General features: G+C 44.2%; 1 protein-coding gene across 1 annotated transcript in view; it reads left to right on the top strand.

The window, feature by feature from the left end:
• Positions 1-18,247, top strand: part of HYDIN (HYDIN axonemal central pair apparatus protein) — a 339,548-nt gene that overhangs the window by 246,802 nt on the left and 74,499 nt on the right. The window contains 8 exon segments of the mRNA XM_070388036.1: positions 61-210; positions 3,704-3,943; positions 6,361-6,529; positions 8,983-9,162; positions 9,629-9,802; positions 12,983-13,153; positions 16,186-16,403; positions 17,613-17,750. Coding sequence (XP_070244137.1) covers positions 61-210; positions 3,704-3,943; positions 6,361-6,529; positions 8,983-9,162; positions 9,629-9,802; positions 12,983-13,153; positions 16,186-16,403; positions 17,613-17,750 — 1,440 coding nt within the window.

Genomic DNA, 18,247 nt, shown 5'->3' with positions numbered 1-18,247 from the left:
GAATGGAATGGAATCGTTTTCCAAAGAAAACTATCTAATTGTCTAATATTACTTCACCAGCTGGAGAAACACATGCCAAAATACTTGAGACGCAAACTGTGTGCTGAATTAAAGCCAAAGACACGGATCTTTGAGATTCAGCCCACTTCTGGGGTCTTGGATCCTGGTGAGAGGTCCAACGTGCAAGTGAAATTCATGCCCAAAGAGGAGGTAAGCTTTAAAGAAATGCAGTCAGACTGCCTGGATCTCTTTGAGATTTACTCGAAGTCCATGCTTAATTGATCTCCAGGGAAGTTTTGAGTGACCCATCCCTCATTGTTCTGATTATGACATCCAATACTCTGGTTCATACAGGAGCTGTCGTCCTGGTGGTTAGGAGCACCGCTGCTGCCGATTCCTATCTAACACCCTGACTTTTATAAGTAGACCTGGCTTAGTGGCCTTCTTCCTTTGTGCTTGGAGGGAGCATGATTTTGGGCAAATTACTCAGCCTCACTAGACCTCAGTTTGCTCACAGATAAAATGAAAAATAATAATATCATATGTCCCCAAATCCCTTATTGCAATTTCAAAATCCAATAAGATCTAAAAACGGGGGCAGGGGTGGGGGAAGAATTTCATAAGTTTCAGACCCAAATTCATTTGGCAGAAAAACCTAATCTGAACTGACATGAAACTACCTAACTTTTATTTACCCACCTTGGTTTGCAGACTCAAACACTACAGCCACAGAAATAATAATGTGCTTGATTCCAGGGGAGCCTGCAGAGGATACTTTATAACATAGGGCACGTGGTATGTTTACCTTTTTAAAAATCTGAATTTTTAAAGCATCTGGCCCCTAGGGTTTCAGGTAAGACATTATTGACCTGAAATAGCTACCTCCTAGGGTCATTTTGAAGAGGAAATGAATTACTGTGAATGAAATGCACAGCATTCTGCTCTATATGTCCTGGCTCAATGTCTACTTACTATTATCATCAGGAGTTGTGATAATAATAAGTACTTCCTGATAAACATACTCCCTGGGCCTCACAAATGTCTCTTTTGCAAACACCATCAACACAAAGCTACTCCTGACAAAGAACACAGTGAAAAATGATAAAATCCTAGAACCAGAGAGGATCTCAAGAGGTTACACTGTAAAGACTTTTGCTCAAAGCCTAAGGCATTTGGGAGATGTTTTTCCTCTATTCTTTTAAAAGAAGAAATGGATGTGAGTTTTATAAAACACCTATAGTTAACTCCTGTTTTCCGGGTAACAGCTTTGATGAGATGCTTAAGATTCTAGTGAGAAGAAAGAAAAGTGAATGGTTTCATATCTGATTCTAAAATAGAGTCCCTGTTTCTATCATCGTCAAACTCTCTCTGATCCTTTAAAAGAAAAGAAAACTAATGTATTTGTCATTCTTAGGAAGTCCTAAGACTATGAGCTGGGTTACTCAAGATTTTGGACGTCTTATTGAATGAGAGAATTATCAGTAAATATAGTAAGAAACATAGATTTGTTTGCACAATTCCATAAATGCTGGATTAGAATTGATCAAAATTAATAAAATATTTCCACCAAATGGGAGAGGCATTTTTTAAGCATCATTTTTATTGAAGTATAGCTAACTTACAGTATGCAATGTTGTTAGTTTTAAGTGCACAGCAAAGTGATTCAGTTATATATAAATATATATATATATTCTTTTTCAGACTCTTGTCTATTATAGGTTATTAAAAGATATTGAGTAGAGTTTACTGTTCTATACAATAGGTCCTTGTGGTTTACCTGTTTTGTTAATAGTATATATATGTTAATCCCAAAGGCTTTATTTTTGCCCCCACCCCACTATCCCTTTTGGTAACCATGCATTTGTTTTCTGTGGCTGAGTTTGTTTCTGCTTTGTAAATGAGTTGATTTGTACCACTTTTTTAGATTCCACATATGTGATAACATACGATATTTGCCTTTGGCTTACTTCACTTAGTATCTCTAGGCCCATCCATGTTGCTAATGGTATTATTTCATTCTTTTTTATTCAGTTGTACATATATACCCCATCATCTTTATGCATTCATCTTTTGATGGACATTTAGGTTGCTTCCACGTCTTGACTATTATAAACAGTGCTGATATGAACATTGGGATGCATCTTTTCAAATTAGAGTTGGGAGAGAAATTTATTGGCTGTGTACAAGGGCTTCCCAGGTGGAGATAGTGGTAAAGAACCCACCTGCCAATACAGGAGACATAAGAGACGCAGATTCAATCCCTGGGTCAGAAGATCCCCTGGAGAAGGAAATGGTAACCCACTCCAGTATTCTTGCCTGGAAAGTCCCATGGACAGAAGAGCCTGGCAGGCTACAGTCCATATGATCACAAAGAATCAGACACGACTGAAGTGACTGAGCATGCACACATACTAGGAACTGGTTAGCCTTGCAATCCACGCGATCCACACCTTTATCTGCACCAGCACCGGGAGCACAGAGAAACTATTGATGTCCCCACTAACAACTCCTAGGCATTATAACGTGTTCTGAATACAAGGAGATGAATGAAATGTTTTAGAAATATTTCCCTAAAAAGCAGTTAAATATATAGAAGTTTGGATCACATAAGATGCTAAACTCATAATTATATAGAAAAGCTTCACAGCCAATAATTCATTTTCTTACTCTCTCCAACAATAGGTATTTTTTGAACTTGTATCCACATCCTTACACATTCCATCCATCTGATTTTCCCCTTTAAACTAAGGTATTCAAAAGCTCCCCAAATTGCTCAGTCAATCATGCCGTCCAAACCCAAGCCATGGGCCCAAGTTTCACAATAACCTGGGCATCTGGTTAAAAGTGCAGAATTCCCAGCCTTTCTCTGCCAAGTCAAGGTCTCTAGGCATGGGCCTGTGAATATGCATTTTAATAGATTTCTCAGTGAAACCAGATTAGGGTAACTGGTGGCACTGTCACCTGGTATTGGATTGTAATTGTATGAGATGAATTGATTGCCCTCTCTGATCATCTCTGACCAGTTGCTTAACTGTATCTTCAAATAATAGAAGTATGATCATTCAGATTCTCTAAGAAACAGACTTGGAGTCAAGAATTTGAGTGTAAGCTGTAGGAAGTGTAGGGGATACTAATAGAGAAGTAGAAAGTGATGAGGAAAAGGAAGGCAGCTAATAGGGTGTGAAATTGAGCCAGCTACCTTGGACACTGGATCATAATCCCACTGCAAACTCAGAGAAAATATACAAAACGCACATTTCAGAATTTTCCTTCCCCAGGAGTGAGGGAGCTCAGGTCTTCATACAGTAACTCCCAAGAATCGTTGACTGAGGATTGTTCCCAGAAGGTGTTATTTCTCCTGCATTTCTGCCCTGCCCTGCCCTGCCCTATACTTATGGGACACAGGGCCCATGAAAGGAGAGTCCAGAGGTGCAGATAATGGCAGTGGGACATCTGAGCACATTGGAGGTCCTGAAGGGTATGAGAACAACATTCTGAGGACTGTGGTAAAGCACTGGTACAGTGCCTGGCATGCTAGATTCCCAGCATTAACACTCTAATCTAAATTGCTCTCGTGCTGTTCTATAAGAAAAGTTTTCTTTCTTAATCTAAACAGAATCCATTTTGTTCTCCAGTGGTTATCAGTTTTACCTGACACATAACAGAAACAGATTCAGATGCTTGTTTTGTTTTTGTTTCCCAGAAAGTCTACAACCAAACCTTGGTGTTCCAGATTGCACAGAGTGCTCAAAAGATTACTCTGCTGGTGGAGGGGCAAGGTCTAGAACCACGCTTGGAGTTTAGTCCCTCGGTTCTAGAGCTGGGGCCCCTGCTGCCCTACGCAGCTGGAGATGAGGCCGAGGTGGTGGTGAAGAATCCCTGCAGCTTTCCCATTGAGTTTTACTCCTTAGAATTTGACCAGCAATATCTTGTAGAAGAGAAGGTGAGCACAGACCAAAACCAAACTCCATTTTCCTACACATGCTGGGCCCTGCCAGGTACTCTCCTATCTGCTTGGACAACTCCTGACCTTTGCTTCTTCTTCCTATGAACCCTTCCCTGTCAATTTAAAGACCATTTCACAGTCTTTCCTGACCTACTTCCCTTGCCTTGAGAGAATTCATTGCTTCTTTGTGATCTCATTATACATTTTAAACAACTAATTGAAAAACTAATTCCTGCTTATAGTTAAAACAGTAAAGAACATATGCCACAGTCATTGTATTTGAAGTGAGGTTCTTGTGGACAGCATATATTTGGGTCATCTTTTTAATATACTCTGGCAGTGTCTAAATTGGGGTATTTATATATTACATTATATTTAATGTAATCACGTTAGGATTTTAGTCTGCCTTTTTCCCCTCCCAGTTAGTTCTGGGCTGCATATTTTACAATTGCTCTGCTTTATCCATTTTTTTTAACTTAATTTTTTAGAGCAGTTTTAGATTCTCAGCAAAATTGAGGGGAAGGTGTAGAGATGTCTCATATCTCTCCTCCCCGACACAGGCATAACCTCCCCTATTATCAACCTCTCTCGCTAGAACGGTACATTTGTTACCATTGATGAACTTGCGTGACATCCTAACCACCCGAAGTCCATAGTTCACAGCCCACTCTCGGTACATTCTAGGGATGCAGACAAATGTACAAGTATCCATCATTATAGTGTCATATAAAGTATTTTTATTGCCCTAAATATCCTCTGTGCTCCACCTGTTCATCCCCCCTCCTCCCAACCCCTGGTAACCATTGATCTTTTTACTGTCTCTGTAGTTTTGCCTTTTCCAGGATGCCATATAGGTGGAGTCATATCGTATGTAGACATTCACACTGGCTTCTTTCACTTAGTAGTATGCATTTAAGATCTGCTTCCTCTGGACTCTCCACCAACTTGGCCTTTGAATATTGTCTTTACATCCAGTGTTTATGCTCTGCCCAATTTGGATTCTGTATCCAGAAATTTTCCTCCAAGTGGGACTCTGTCCCTCTGGAAGCAAGCTTCTCCATTAGGTAATATTAAGTGTTCAATGGCTTGTGTTGGCACAACAGTCTTCACTGTGGGCCAGGGTCTGGGGAAAGCAGAATCTGAGGCTCTGAGATTTGCATGCAGAAGGTTTATCAGGGAGCAGTCTCAGGGATGATCCTGTGAAGAATAAGGACCGTAGGCCTGGGTAGACGAGAAGATAAACTGTGACGATGTGGCACAGGGAGTTCAGCTGATGCCACAGGACGCTGTACACCTGGGCTGGCTCTTTAACGCTGGCCTAGTTGAAGCAAGTTGGCCAGGCCTTTGTGTCTCTCTGTCAGCCAATCTTTGGACCAGTCCTTCCTTTCCCCACTGATCTGCTGTGCCACCTCTGTCCTGTATCAAGCTCTGCATACACATGGGTCTATTCTGAACTTTCTGCTCTATTTCAGTTTGTCTGTCCCAACATCTGTACCTCCCAGTCTGTTGCTCCAGCTTCATAAGTCCTGATATCTGGTAGGACAGTCCTCTCTGTTTTTCTTCATTAGCATTTTAACTATCCTTAGCCCTCTGTTCTTCCATGTAAATTTTAGAATAAGCTCATTAATACTGGTTTTCAAACAACTAAAATTGGTGATCTTGGAGAATGGTTACCTAACTGATTTTTCACACCAGTAACTTAGGAAGTAGTTGCTTTCTAGGAGTTGACTTTACTGTCTTCTATACTAAATATACATACATCCTAGAGTAGCTGGATTTAGTAGAAAAACAGGTTGCCTCAATTAAACTTGACTTCCAGATAAACAATATGGGACAAATTCATACTTTAAAAATTATCAGTTTTTTTATCTGTAATTCAAATTTAACTAGGCATCTTATGCTTCATCTGACAACCCTAATATACATCTGTATCTGTGTTTCTCTCTCAAACACACACGCACACACATACACACATACACACACGTATGCACATACATACCTAATGCCATTTACCTGTTTTTCTCTATATCCTCTATTTATGAGACAACCTTTTTTTTTTTTTTTTAACATGTCACTCAAAGTGGATAATTGAGTTCTGTACTTTTGTCAATGAGGAAAAAAAAAGAAAAACAGTAAATGTTGTTTTTAAAAACAAGGAGAAAATTCTTTCCCACATGGGAAATGCCCAGACACAAAATCCTATACCCCCTGTATATATCCCCCATACCCAGGACTCAACCTTACACTTTAGACCCCTGCAGAGGACCCTACCCTCTGAGGTCCAGAAAGTATCTGTGCACACCCCAGCCTTGGGTAGAAGTAGGGCTTTCATGACGTGGATGGCAGGCCCACCTGGGGCTGTGGGGAGGAAGCTTCCAGTCAGACCAACAGCAACTCCCGTTCTTCTTGCGCAGATCTTGCGAACACTGAAGGGCTATGATTCTTACAACTCTCTGCTGCTGCCTCCTCGCCTTCCCGGGGAGAAGCTGCCCCCAGAGGTGTATGAGTACTTCAGGGAGATAAAGCGGTCCAAAGAGGAGCAGATGAAGGTGAAATATCTGGAGACTCTGGCGCAGGAGAACGGTGAGAACTCAACGGCTCTGGAGCCCCTCGCTTCTTTAAGATATCTCTACTGGGAGATGAACCAGTTACTGAACACCCGCTAGGTGCCAGGCAGGCTTCAGGTGTCCTGGGGATTTCCTTTCTAACCCTTACAGAATGACCCTGTTGTCCCCATTGTATGGATGCGCATGCTAGGACACATTCTGCTCTCACTGGAGTCTGCTGGGGAGTCGAGGCTTAAAAACATCTAATGCAGATATAGAAGGATGCTTGCTAGAGCAAGCTCTGTGTTGAGGGCTTCACACATACAAATGAGAGAGGAAGCACTGAAAAGCCAGGCCCACAGTTTCAAGTGGCAAAACCAGCGCTCAAGCCCAGATCTCTCTGACTCTGGAGTCCACGACAGTAACCACTCTACTCCACAGCCTCCAAGTGTGTGCCTGGGTGATGCAAGGTAATCTGTCACGCATGGTGGACATTAGTGCCCTACGAGAGGTAGGGGTGGGAGTTCACGTGAGGAAGGACCCTCCATGATCATAACCTCAATCACAAAGCTAGATTGTGCTCTTATAATCTTGCCCTTTCTTGCCCAGCATCCCCAGGCTATCTGTCATCTGCCCAGGGGCCCCCTTGTGTACACTTGAACATCAAGGTTCCAGAGTGACCTGCAGGGTGACCTGTAGGATCGTGTAGCTTGTTGGGGTGCTTGCTTGTCTTCCCTTCTTCCCTGTGCCCTCATCCTGGAAATTCACCTTCCCCATTCTTTTTCTTTCTTCTGCATAATAGTCATCATGTATATTTTCTTCACACCCATCTCCCCCTCTAGACAAGAAGCCCCCATAAAGGCAGTGACCATGTATTCCCCAGTGTAAACCCAGTGCATGGACCAGCACCTGATACATCATAGTGCCCGATAAATGTGTGCTGTTAAAGTGAATGAATGAAGTCCGTTTTTCCGCCCTTAGAGCTGTCTTATTGTCTCTCAGGGAGACAGAAGCTAGTTGGAGAACATTAGTTTGCTCTAAAAGGAGAGGAAAGAAGAAGGCTGCCTGTCCACCTAGTCTTCTGGTTGTATTCACTGAGCATATTGTTCTCCAGAACTGCCATTGCAGATACCACAGACTGGGGGGCTTAACCAAATGAAACTTATTTTCTCATGATTCTGGAGGCTAGAGATCCAAGATTAAGGTGCTGGTGGAGTTGTTTTCTATGACCCTCCCTTCTTCGCTTGTAGATGGCTGTCTTCCCACTCTGTGTTCACAGAGACTTCCCCCTGTGTGTCTGTGGTTGGGCTGTGGATGGATTGGGACACTCACATGACCTCATTTTAACTTAATTACCTGTTTAAAGGCTGTGTCTTCAAGTAGTCACATTCTGGCATACCGGGGTGGGGGTGGGGGGCTTAGGACTTCAGCAGATAACTTTTATGGAAACTAGTTAAGTCCATAACAAACACCCATTGTGTTCTGAGCACTGAGCTGACATGCTGGAAGGGAGATCAGTGAAACCAGTCCCTGCCTTTGAGAGCTCACAGTCAGGAAGGGTTGGGGGATGGCCCCAGAATTGCCTGGTGGCCCGAGGCAGAGATCCCTGAGAAGCTTTAGGGCAGAGAGGATTTAGTGAGGGTCAGGAAGGGCCCTGTTGCTCTCATCCCTGTCCTCCGCACCTTTTTCCATTTGGCCCATGAAAAGTTGGTCTGGAGCTGCGACCTGAGGGCCAGCAAGAGTCCAGGGAAGCGCTCGCTCTGCTCCTCCCCAGCACTTCTCTGAGCTCCTGCTCACTCTGCTGTCACAGAGAGGGTCCATCCTCCTCTGCTTCCAGACCACGTCCAGGGAAGGCTAGCAGCTCCAAGTTGCACTGCTGCCATTTCCAGGAGAGCTACAACCTCTCTGACTCAAATCCAAAATTAAACAAAGAGGATGTCTTAGCTGCAGGGCAGAGCAGACCTTGTACAATGACAACCCGATACACCCACTGAAACTCTGTGGAATCAGGACAGTGAGGAGGGTTCGGGGAAATAAAGTAGTATATGTGCTCAGCAATGCTCATGAAAAGGAGGAAAGCAGGCTACAAATTGATGTGCGTAAAGTATGATCCCATTAAAATTAAAACTCTGAGAGGCTGCAGTTCTTCCACTCTGGTATCCGGTGAAGCTGCCATTCCTGTACTACCATTTTTTGGTATCGCTTTCTGCAGCTAAATTTTATCATTTTTGCTCTTTGGAATTTCCCAAATTTTCTGGAGCGAATGTATAATTTTTGTATCTTTTTTTTAATGTTAAAATGTGGAAACACTCTGGGCAGAGAAACTTGGAGGCAGACTGACTGCAGTTCTTTTCAATTTGGGTCAGATGGCCCAGGCTGACGGTAACCAGTTCAGTGATTCTCCTCTTTGTCTCTCTTCCCTTCTTTGCCCCATCTCCCTGGTCCTCTTCCTGACTCTTCCTGTGTGCTTCCGTCCTTTTCCCCCAGCAGAAGAGGATGACGGTCCCTTGTCAGAGCAGGGCACTTCGGCGAGCACAAAGAGGACCTCGCTCAGCCGAGGGATCTCTGTCACGTCCAACCTGGAAGAGCGGCACATCCCAATGGTCGAGTCCAAGACCTACCCGGAGGAAGAGGAGGATGAGGAGAGCCTGGAAAAACTCATGTTGCAAAGTAATCATGCATTTTAATGTTCGGGTACCAGTTCCTTCTAAGCAAAAGTGGAAAGTCTGTTCAGCACCTTTCACCTTTCTCCATAAAATGCATTTAACTGGCACAGTCATACGTTGATTCTACAGTTTGAGCAGGCCATCATTTATTTAGCTGTGTCCCTTACGATTGCAAGCATTAGTTTCCAGTGTTATTTTTAAGCAGGAGAGATTCCCCCAAACGGGATTAAGAATCAGAGAGTAATCTGTGTTTTCAATTCTAGTAGCTACGGACAAATTATTAGCCAAAAAGGGTGCTTTCGTCTGCTATGAGGTGAGTGACTCTGGCAGCAACATCTGCAGCAGATTGTGCTGGTCATTTTAAAATAACATGTAGAGTAAGCAAAGTCATCCCATTTTCATCAGAACCCGTGTGAACTGTGGGTGTGTCCACATGCACGCATATGCACACGTGTATTTTTAATTTGTAGCTGACAAGATTCAGAGTACTGACAGCCACTCTGCGGAGGAGGTTGGAGAAGTAGAGAACAACCCAGTGAGCAAGGCCATTGCTCGCTACCTGGGCATTGACATCTCTGCAGAAGGCCGCATGGCCAAGAACCGGAAAGGCATCGCCATCATCATCCATGGGACGCCCTTGTCAGGTATGCACAGGCCTGAAGAGTTGCCCCTTTGGGATAAATTTACAGTGAAATTTGCAAGTGCAGTTTCTGAGGAAATAAAATACTCTTCTGTTTGAGATTTACGTAACAAAGGATTATCTCTAAATTGTTACATTGCCAACTTCAAAGATACAAAGTTAGAGAAAGAGCAGGGACATCTCATTTTTAATTAATACATCTCTGAATTGTTGGAGCTTGTATTCTTTCAATAATTTAGTAGCATTAAAATATTAAAGAAAAATCCAAGACATTAAGTCATTTAAGAAGAGTGGTGGGGGAAATATGTACAAACTCTTTGCTGCTGCTGCTGCTGCTTCTAACTCGCTTCAGTCGTGTCCAACTCTGTATGACCCCATAGACGGCAGCCCACCAGGCTCCCCCGTCCCTGGGATTCTTCAGGCAAGAACACTGGAGTGGGTTGCCATTTCCTTCTTCAATGCATGAAAGTGAAAAGTGAAAGTGAAGTCACTCAGTCGTGTCCAACTCTTAATGACCCCATGGACTGCAGCCCACCAGGCTCCTCCATCCAGGGGATTTTCCAGGCAAGAGTACTGGAGTGGGTTGCCATGTCCTTCTCCACAAACTCTTTGACCTTGGAGTATTATTTCTAAAAATTTCTCTTAGGAAAGTAATCATATGGATAAAGACTAACTACATTCGGTGTTGTCTGCAACATTATCGGCCATACTAAAAATTTGGGAGCAGTTGAAGTATACAGTATGAAGTATACTTCGTACAGTATGAAGTATACAGTATACTGGGATGGGGGACTAGTTAATTAAACCATAGTACATTCTCTAGGACATGACTGAAGTGACTTCACATGCATGCATGCATGCATTCATGTAGTGAATTATATCACCTTTAATTTTTTTTTTAACTTTACAATATTGTATTGGTTTTGCCATATATCAACATGAATCTGCCACAGGTATACAAGTGTTCTCCATCCTGAACCCTCCTCCCTCCTCCCTCCCCGTACCATCCCTCTGGGTCATCCCGGTGCACCAGCCCCAAGCATCCAGTATCGTGCATCGAACCTGGACTGGTAACTCGTTTCATATATGATATTATACATGTTTCAATGCCTTTCTCCCAAATCATCCCACCCTTTCCCTCTCCCACAGAGTCCAAAAGACTGTTCTATACATCAGTGTCTCTTTTGCTGTCTCGTATACAGGGTTATGGTTGCCATCTTTCTAAATTCCATATATCTGTATACCACCTTTAAAAACAGTGCCCTGTGCACCCATTTTCATGGCAGCATTACTCACAATAGCCACAAGGTAGACACAGCCCAACTGTCCATTGATGGATGAGTGGATAAACTAAATGTGGTACAGTGGGATATGATTCACCCATAAAAGGAGGGAAATTCTCACACACGCTAAAACATAGATGAACCTTGAAGACATTATGCTAAGTGAAATAAGCAAGACGTGAAATAGCAATTACTGTTTGATTCCATTTGTATAAGGACCCTAGAGTCATTGTATGTATAGAGACATGAAGTAGGATGGTGATTTCCAGAGGCTGAGCAAAGGGAGGAATGAGAGCTTATTGTTTAATGGGACAGAATTCCAGTTTGGAAAGATGAAAAATGCTGGCGATCGATGGTGGTGATGGTCACACAACACTGGGAATATACTTAGCTTTTTAAGTTGTGCACTTAAAACAGTTAAAATGGTAAATTTTGAATGTATACTATGACAATTTTTAAAAGTACCACTGAAGTGTATTAAATGAATAGAAAAAGGCTCATGATATATCCTTTTAAGTGGAAAAAAATCATGCTTACAATTTGTAATCTCTGGTCATTTCCTATTGCTACTATAACAAATAACCACAAATTTAGTGACTTAAAACTTTCTTAAGAGTTCTGGAGATCAGAAGTCTAAAATGGGTCAACAGGGGTGCATCCTTTCTCGAAGCCATAGGGGGAGAATCCATTTCCTTGCCTTTTCTTGTTTCTAGAAAAGTTATCTGCATTCCTTGGCTCATGGGCTCTTCCTCCATCTTCAAAACCAGCCTCATAGCATCTTCTAGTCTGTCTGTCTCTCTGTCTCTCTGTTTTCATCATCACATCACCTGTTCTCACTCTGACCACCCTGCTTCTCTTGTAAGGACCCTTGTTATTACATTGGGCCCACCCAGATAACCCAGAGCACTCCCCCACATCAAGATCCTTAATTTAATCACACCTGCAAAGTCCCTTTACCATATAAGGTACCATATTACAGGCTCTGGGCTTCCCTGGTGGCTCAGTCAGTAAAGAATCTGCCTGCAATGTGGAAGACCTGGGTTCGATCCCTGTGTTGGGAAGATCCCCTAGAGGAGGGAAAGGCTACCCAGTCCAGTATTCCTGCCTGGAAAATCTCCATGGACAGAGGAGCCTGGTGGGCTACAGTCCATGGGGTCACCAAGAGTCAGGCACGACGGAGCGACTGAGCACAGCACATCACAGGCTTCAGGGATCAGGATGTGGACATCCTAGGATGGGGGATTATTCAGTCTACCACCTAGCCCACTACATTTTTTTATAAGAAATGTAAATAAAATATGCATAAATAACATAAATAACAGATGCATGGGGGATTATTCAGTCTACCACCTAGCCCACTACTTTTTTTTAATAAGAAATGTAAATAAAATATGCATAAATAACAAATAACAGATGCATAAATAGCAGCCATATGTTAACTATAATCTCTCTGGATGAGTAAATTATGGATCTTTTTTCTTCTGTTATTTCTGAATTTTCTGCTTTCTTTTTTTAATGAGCAGGTATTTTGAATGAGAAAAACAGACATCAACACAAATTATTCTTTAAACCAAAAAAGTCTCTTCCCAGTAGAATGAGGGAAATAAGAGCTACAAGATTTTTAAAGTTCATCTTTTGAATCACTTTTTAAGCTGAGGAGAAAATCCAGAGGGAATGTGGATTGCCATAGCAAATGGCTATTCAGGGGTAGAATTAGGACCAGAACCCCTAGTTATGACTCCTGGCTCAAGTCTTCCCTCTTTTCTTGGCTGCCACATGAGAGACTTAGAGGCCGGGACCTTGGAGAGGTCACTTTATAGGAGCCTCTGACCTAGAAACTTCTGTTGAGAACAGTGAGCAAATGAGAGCTGTGAAATTCAATCCCCTGACCTTTTTTGTAGGAAAGTCAGCCACCGCAGTCAACATGGCCAGGTACTACAGTGCTGCCTGCCTGAACCTTGACTCTGTCATGCTGGAAGCCATCTCTGACAGCAACAACGTCGCAGGCATCCGCGCCCGGGAGCTCTGCATTCGAGCTGCCATAGAGCAGTCCATGAAGGAGGAGGAGTCTGGTGAGAGCCATTTCCTCTGACTCTTTGTGGCCAACTGGCCCTAATCCCACTGGTGATGCTCAGTTTACCCCCACCCTCCACGCCAAGCTTTTCTCCCACAGCTCCACTGAAGGCTGACTTATAACCTGTTGCCCATCAGCAGCTCAGAGAATTCTCTCTCCCACAGACATCCACTCTCCTGGCTGCCCAGTGCTCTTGGCACTACAGGGAGCAGGGCAAGGATGGCCCACATCTTTGTGGGTGACCCCTGGAGTGGGGACTGACATGCAGAGCAGAGGACAGTATGTAACAGAAGTACCAGCTTCTGCAGCAAACCAACTTTGAGATAATTGAGTTCCAACAAGCATTGGGGGAAGTTTTCAGGAAAATGGGCTTTGAAGGAGGAGAATGTTGACAGGCAAAGATGAAGATAAGGACATTCCAGACCAAGAGAGCAGGGACGGTAAGTTAGAGGTGGGAAGACAGATTGAGGGCAATCACAGTTGATCTTAGTGCTGAGATGAGGCATCTGGATTGTATTTTGAAGGAAAAGAGTAATTGGGCACTTTTCACCCTGTGGGAGAAATAGCCAGAAAGTCACAGGAGGAAAGGCACTCTCGTGGTATCTTGTAAAGAAAGCAGTAGTAAAGCTGAATGTGAGTGGGGCTAAGAGTGACCTGCATGGCAGGGAATTGAAAGAGGGGGAGGCATTCAAGGTGACCACACTCAATGACCAATCACAGAAACCAGAAAGAGAGTTACGCCATTTACCAAGACAGGGAACATGGGGGAGGAGAAAGCTTACTGGAGAGAAAAATTAGATTTTTAAACCCCATAGTAGTAGTACTTACTACTAAGTACTAAGTAGTATGGCCCTACCCACCAGAGGTTAAGAATCCTGACTCCCTCAGATCCTCTAAAGACCTGCGGGGCAGGAGAGCAGCTGCTCAGTGGGAAAAAAATCTATGGACTATAAAGCCGAGTGCCTGCTGAGAGTAGACTCATTCTTTTAATAGGAATGCTTAAAACAGCATGATGTCATTCCTGATGGTGTCCCACGCTTACTAGTTCGTAGACCTGGCTGGGGCTTTCAGGAGAAATGGGAGATTCTTTGCTGGGAAGATGAGAGAAACAGCTTTTTAGTGGTGTAAGGAAGAAAAAATAATTTTCTCTCCACTTTTCTGATTTCTTGACTGAGTGCCCCTGTAATAAAAAGCAAATTAACAGGAGAAGAACAAGTTTATTAACATGTATGCTTCATGTGTCCATGGGCAATACTCAGGAGGGAAATGAGTGGCTTTAGAATTCAGAAGTAAATACCACCTAATAGGGAAAGGAAAGGGGGTTGTGGTCCTGTTGGGGAGGGTCAGTGGTTTTTAGGAAAGATGAAGGGGCCTTAGGAGGATGGATGGGAGGTATGATGACTTCTGATGGTTTGGGTGTAGTGTGGACTTGAGTCTTTCTTCTGTGATAAGAGTCCATCTCCCTGGTTGATGAAACTTCCCTGGATGGGATTTGTGACAGTGGAGCTTCTTAGGGAGACTCTGTCTTTGAGTGGCTAGGGGGAGGTCAGAGAAAGCCACTCCTTGCATTTACTGCTTTTTTCAAGTGCCTACAGCTTAGAATAGCCAGTATATCAAAGCAGCATGTTTCAAGGTGGCGTATCCTGAGCTCCTATAGTCTTTTTTTGGGGTGGCATATTCTGGCACCCTTTAGTGGGAACCCCAAGCTGCATCATAATTTCAGTTCTGTTAGATTTTTTTGATTTCCTTTTCTGTCAAACTACGTTACTCAGAGGTCTTTGGAGCTGTGTTGATGTCCCTTGACAAATCGTAAATTTGAACTCCCTGAGAAAGTAATGTCAAGCTAAAGGCTTAATGATTGGGAGAGACTTCCTCAACAAAGTGAGAGATGTGGCTGCTGAAGTATAGGAAATCAGTCAGTCCAGAAAGTTCCAGAAAGAGAAGAGAGAGATGGACACAGGGCAGGATGGGACCTTGGAGAACACTTATCTTTCAGGAGGAGGCAGAGGCAGAGAAGCCAGGGGAGGTGGAGAAGGCAGAGTGAGGGTCAGAGGCAGGAGCAATCAGAAGGGCTGCTGGAGCGGGGGCCAGAAGGACTTTCATGTCTCTCCAGAGCCCTAGTTAAGAGTCTGGGGGACCCTTCCCGCTTTGTTTTTCTCATAGCCCTTATCCCTAGTTAACATACTATTTATTCTACTTACTCTGCTGTCAGTCTTCCCCCCACTCCAACGGGAATGTGAGCTTCCGAGGCAGAGATTTGTGTTAATTTTTGTCACTAATGTATTCCTGGCATCTAGAGCAGTGCCTGGCGCATAGCAGACACACTAAATATTTACAAACATGTATTAAATCAGTAAGTGAATATAATCAGAGGTGGCTGAAAGTTCAAATTGAATGATCCCTGAGAAGAGGACAGCTATAGTTCATAGTTCAGAAGTCACTGGTGACTTCATAGAAAGCCCTTTCAATGGTGGGGGTTAAACCCAGACCTACATGTGCTGTTTGCTGTGAAGTCAGCTGGCTGTACTGAGGTGGAAGTGACTAGTCTAAACCCATGGGTCCCACTCAGGACCCGCTGGCCGCTTGAACTGTGCCAAGTCCAAACTGAGATGTGCTGTAGGTGTATGATATGTGCTGGACTTTGAAGATTTAGTGAGAATAAAAGACTGTAAAACAGCACAGTAATAATCATGAGAGGTTTCCTGGGCAGGCAAGGCTGTAGTCGTACCAGCAGTTTCAGAAATGATTACCTTCTGGGCTGGAAGAGAAGGTGGCAGAGTCTCGTGGGATCCCCTGAGAAGATGAGCAGTGTAGGCCGGGGCTCCAGCCCAGGCTGGGCACACACCCACCATCATCACCATCCACCCCCAGTGGTGGAGCCCCTTCTCCCAGCCCTGCTGGGTGAGCCGCAGGTGGAGGTGGCTGCGCCATCCCCAGAAGAATCACAGTAGGTTTCAACTTGCCATCCTCCCTATTATTTCCTTATTATCCTGAGATGATTTTTAATATAAACCCACTCTCTCCGTGTAGCCCAGGAGGCTGCTGCTGCGAGTCAAAATGCCATGGGACAATTGCGACTGAGCAATGAGACCCTGGGCAAGTTAACTTCGGAATGCACTCTGGTAACTCCCGAAGTTAAACCTACCAAGCCTGTGCGTGGGAGTGTGCTGCTCACCAAGGGCAAGGCAGAGAGCCACGGCTCTGGGTCTCAGAAGCAGCATCACCAGCACTCGTCCGAAACGCCCCAGGTACAAATCAGGGCTCCCCAAAAGGAGGGTTGGGATTCCCCCTCCTCCTTTCCCCTAATCCTCCTCCTCTCCTACCCCTCCTCCTCCTGGCATCTTGCATCTGGGTCAGCACAACCTCATTCCTACAGGTGCCCTGGCCAGGCAGGCCTGGGTACTGCCCTGTACCGCTCCTGAAAGGAGTATTCTACCAGGTGTGAAACAGGTCAGGCCCTGGCAAAGTGAAGATAAATAAAGCAAAACCCTGCACTCAGGCTGAACCAAGAGCCTGATGAGGGTGATCACCACACATTTTATTTGCAATAAAATGAGATTAGGACAAAATAGGTATGTAAAAAGAATTAGGTTAAGCCATACGAAATTGATATGAGATTGACAGTATTCAACCACTTGAGACCTCTGTTGCAACAACTTCACGTGGTTCAACCTACTTCTAAAGGAATGTTAAGGATGGACCCACTAATATAAATTGTGGGAGGGCTGCAGGGGAGTCTTGAAAAGTCATAAAGAAGCCAGAGAGTTTGAGTCATGTGCCAAGGGACTTCAAGAACAATCTCGGCTGAATAGCAGGGGCTGAAGCCAGAGAGAGTGGGTGGCACAGTGGATTGTTGGTGGGAACCAGAGTCAGATGAGTGCAAGCTTCTGAGATATTTGAAAGAAAGGGAGAAAAGATCAAATAATCATTAGAGGAGCAAACCCAGGGTCAAGAGAGTTCTTTCTGTGGAAGGAGGTAGAGGCACAAGCAGGTTCTGTAAAGATAGGAACTCCTGGAGAAGTATCAGATGATGATCTTCCCAAGAGGGAAAGAGATTCCAAGGAAATGTGGCGGGGGAGACCAGGATTAAGCATAGTTGAAGGAAACGGGTGCCGTCTTCCTCTAGAGTCAGTAAAGGTGTGGAAATAGATACAGCTACTTGTGGGGGAAGCAGGGTGGAGAGTGGAAGTGAACAAATGTTTGAACGAATGAACAAATGTTTGCTGTTCAATACACATACAAGGCATCTTCCACAGTGTTCCTACTCGAAACTTACAGCAGTTATTCAAGTGAGATAGGAATCTTCCAGTTTACAGTACAACCCCCATTTTATAGATGAGGAAATGAGACCCAGAGATTAGATGATTCTCCCAAGGTCACATGGCCTGTTAAGTGGAGGAGTTGTTGAAACACCAGGCTTCTGGATTCTGACTCCTGATCCTTCTCTCTCGAAACAGGTTTCCTCCAGCCCTCTCCCCTCGGGGCCCACGCAGCGTCGACTCAGTGTCAGCGCCAGTGTGGGAGGTGATACCGGGCTCGTGAGCTGCGTGCTCCCTGAGGAGCTATTCACTCAGATCCTGGTGGACCGAATTCAGGTGTGTCCACACCTACCTGCGTGGAGATGCAGAGCTTACACGCCTGTCCCCCTGCTGTAAGCTGAGGTTCTGAGCCATTGCCCACACACAGCAGCTCAAAACCCAGGGGCCTCGGAGAGGAAGGATGGGTTTCCTCACCCTCTTTTGTCCTTTGGATAGCCCTCGTCAATCTCTGACCCTGGCTGTCTGCTGGCTGAAACCACACTCACCTTAAGGACCAGTGAGCAGAAGGTAGCACATTCAAAACACACACGTCTACAGAGTCATGGTACAGCCCTCAGAAGTATGTTAAAAATCATAACGTGGAGCCATGATAAGTTAGAATTTGGAGTGATGTTAATTGTGGTAAAAATAAGTGTTTACACAGCTCAATTGGTAAAGAATCTACCTGCAGTGCAGGAGACCCAGGTTCAGTTCCTGGGTCAGGAAGATCCCCTGGAGGAGGAAATGGCAATCCACTCCAGTATTCTTGCCTGGAGAATCCCATGAACAGAGGA

The sequence above is a fragment of the Bos mutus genome, chromosome 18, assembly GCF_027580195.1.
Source record: "Bos mutus isolate GX-2022 chromosome 18, NWIPB_WYAK_1.1, whole genome shotgun sequence".
NCBI classification, from domain to species: domain Eukaryota; kingdom Metazoa; phylum Chordata; class Mammalia; order Artiodactyla; family Bovidae; genus Bos; species Bos mutus.
Note: the sequence above shows the minus strand (reverse complement) of the source record. Positions and strands in the feature narration are given on the sequence as shown.